The sequence below is a fragment of the Nelumbo nucifera genome, chromosome 1 (assembly GCF_055504915.1).
Source record: "Nelumbo nucifera cultivar China Antique chromosome 1, China Antique-T2T, whole genome shotgun sequence".
Lineage (NCBI taxonomy): Eukaryota > Viridiplantae > Streptophyta > Magnoliopsida > Proteales > Nelumbonaceae > Nelumbo > Nelumbo nucifera.
The window spans coordinates 183766042-183769120 of NC_142649.1; the positions used below are offsets into that span (position 1 = coordinate 183766042).

At 40.2% G+C, this 3079-nt stretch overlaps 1 protein-coding gene across 1 annotated transcript; it reads left to right on the forward strand.

Moving 5' to 3' along the window:
- Positions 1-378: 378 nt before the first annotated feature.
- Positions 379-2788, forward strand: LOC104596005 (uncharacterized). The gene is made up of 4 exons (XM_010256972.3): positions 379-1503; positions 1625-1801; positions 1939-2070; positions 2192-2788. The coding sequence occupies exons 1-4, from the start codon at positions 889-891 to the stop codon at positions 2276-2278; spliced, it is 1011 nt and encodes a 336-aa protein (XP_010255274.1). The 5' UTR covers positions 379-888; the 3' UTR covers positions 2279-2788.
- Positions 2789-3079: the final 291 nt, after the last annotated feature.

Sequence of the window (3079 nt, forward strand, 5' to 3'; positions counted from 1 at the left end):
CCTCAAACAAATCTCGATGTGAAAGCGTTTGAATAGATGTGAAATAATGCATGGAAGTGAACCATCCACTTGAATTTCAGATCAAACGCTCACCAACCATTTAAGAACTAGGAAATGAGGTAGAATCAAATTCACCTGCAAGGTTAGCGACCAAAATCTGTGTGTCAAAGTGGAGAAAACCACTCAACTCTCAACTGTCAAGAATATATGCAAATCTGCCCACATAACCCCGGCCCGACATGTCTATCAGCATCAACTACCTTTATTTAGTCAATTTCAATAGAACCTTCTTCAATAACACAGCTCGTTAGCTAGTAATCCAATGGCTAAACCAAGATTGACTAGCTGAAGATGAGATTGCCAGGGGAAACGAATGAAAAAGAAGAAGCGCTACGATTTCTCAAAACTTGGAACGAAACTGTCCAAGTTCATGGAAGGTATATTCTCAGCCAGTCAGTAATGTAGTTGACTGGGATGGGAATACTTTTCACACTTCACAAGAATATAAATATATATCCTTCACAACAAGGAATTCATCATTCATTCAAAGATCACACCACATGCATTCTACTAATCTCTACTCCAACTCTATCTCTCCACTTATATAGCATTGAGGTAGGTAGCGAGGAGACTCACTGACTCACCATTTGCTTCTCCTCTCGGCTCTCGATCCGAGCGTGGAGCGTGAGTAGAAGAAACCAGACCAAAGGCGGTGTCTAGCTAGACTCTTTGAGTTTCACAGAAGTAAGCAAGCCAAAACCAAATCAAACTTCTCTTCTAGTTCAAACCCTCCACCTTTTTCTTTGTTTGTTTGTTTGTTTGTTTTTTTATTTGTTTATTTATTTATCTTCATAGGGTTGCTTTGAGTTGAGTCAACTCTTTGTTTGAATGTCTTCTCATCTTTCCTTCCATGATGACTTGCTTTTTCCGGCTCCATTCTCCGACATGGTTTCCCCGGAAGTGGACTTACAGTTCCTATCGGAGCCTTTCTTCCCTTTCACTGATCCAACCTCTGATATCCTCCACTCCTCCGACGACCCAGACCTTCAATTTCCAGCCCACCCATCTCCCTCTGCTAACCAAAGTGTCACTAATATCCTCTCCTGCTCCCCTCCAAGCCTGCAGCTGGACAATTTATCTCTAAGCCCCACTATGCAATTGCAGCCTGTACCCACTGTAGAGTATTCAGCACATGGGAATACGGGGTCTTCAGCTAGCGATGTGTTGGGAATTAAATCGGGAGAGTGTTATGTGGGTTTTGATAATTTGGATGACTCTTCTCCTTTTGCTCACAGTAATGCTACTGTGAGGGGAACTGGGATTATACAGAGGAGCTTCAGTAGCCAATATCTAGACCTAAAACCGAGATTTATCTACCAACCTCCCTTCAATTCTCTCGTGGAAAACCCAAATTCCGAAATCCAGTTTGTGGCTGTGGGTTCGCCTGAAAACAATAAATTATCTATACCCATGAGGAGGGTTTGCAGTACTGGCGATTTACAAGTTAGTAACATTATCCTCATCTTTTAAGCTTATTTCCTCTGTTTTTGTTACATGCCTTCTTGTCAAACCTAACTGAATTGTTTGGGGATTTTTTTTTTTCTCTTACTATTACTATGTCCAGAGAATCAATGGGACGCAAGTAACCCATGGGTTATCCTCAAGCCCCTTGGGCACTGAGAATTCGTTCATGGAGGAAGCTAGTTTGAAGGTTGGACGTTACAGTGCAGAAGAAAGAAAACAGAGGATTCTCAGGTACAGAAGCAAGCGCACCCAACGAAATTTCAACAAGACAATAAAGGTATAAAAAATTGAAAAATCCATTTCTTACTTTAATCTAGAATCAATAAAAAAACCAAAACTTGAACAAAAACGAAGTAGTGAATGTGATGTTAATCTGAATAAAGACGGGTTCCTACTCTGCCCTTCTCTGACCAGTATGCATGCCGAAAGACGCTAGCCGACAGTAGACCTAGAGTACGTGGAAGATTCGCCCGTAACGATGAAACTGGAGAGATTCCCAAAGTTACAGGGCTCAACCGAGATGAAGAAGACGATGACGAGCTTTGGGTAAATTCCTCACTTCAATTTTCACAGTTTCACTCTCCTCCATTCTCTCTCTCTCTCTCTCCCCCTAACTTTCATTGAATGAATAGTAATATTAGTTATCGTTTTGTTAATTGTTCGGTAGATTGTTGGGTTCCAAGAAGATGAAGAGACGATGATGAGCGGCGGTTTCCTCAGTCCCACTACCCAGTTTCAGTACCACGGCTTCTGAAATCTGATAGTTGGGAGAAGATCCCTTTTTAAGTTTCTCTTGCACGGCTATCCGTCTATCCATTTTCCTCTCTCTCTCTCTATATATATATATAGATAATTAGATATATAATATGAAGCTCTAGTAAATTATGCCCAGAAGAGGCCTTTGGAGCGATGCAATGTGAAGCTCGGCTCAAATAATTTTAGTCTGGACTCTGGAGTTGGGGGTAAAAGTGTGGCAGGAGAGTATTAGCTATTAGCTACTAGCTAGCTCTAAGTCAGTTACTTGGAATTCACCGCGAAAATAAGGACCCTACTACACCCAGTGCATTTCCATTTTATCACCTTGCCTGCTGTAATATATACCATCACATCACATCACATCATTGCCATTTGTCAATGTGTTGAAATGTTATATTTGTATGCCATTTGGCAGGAAAATGTACCTTTGAAAACCAGGTTCTCCTCTTTTTGTAAATTATATGTGAATTATTACTTGTGAATAATTTGCGATTGCAATGTTTGGGGATTTTTTTTCTCTTCTGTTTGGCGATTACATCTGCAAATGTGTAGTTACAGCAATGTTAAAGTAGTACCACTTTTTTGTTTTTTTTTGGCCATTGTTCACTTCATCATTGTAACGCTATGTGTAACATGAAACATCCATGTTACTAAATGTATAATGGTTAGTTTGGGTTATTGTACCAGTGCAATTTCTTTTTTACACGGTGCAAACTGGGTACGACTTTAAGACTAATTATATATAAAACATTCACTCACAGTCATGGCCACCATCTTTCCCATACTATTTGCTTTTTGA

Excerpts from the sequence above, each read along its gene's own strand:
- LOC104596005 (XM_010256972.3), top strand. The coding sequence starts at position 889 with ATGTCTTCTCATCTTTCCTTCCATGATGACTTGCTTTTTCCGGCTCCA. Across the intron at positions 1,504-1,624 it reads GCAGTACTGGCGATTTACAA|AGAATCAATGGGACGCAAGT; the intron begins GTTAGTAACATT and ends TACTATGTCCAG. Across the intron at positions 1,802-1,938 it reads ATTTCAACAAGACAATAAAG|TATGCATGCCGAAAGACGCT; the intron begins GTATAAAAAATT and ends TTCTCTGACCAG.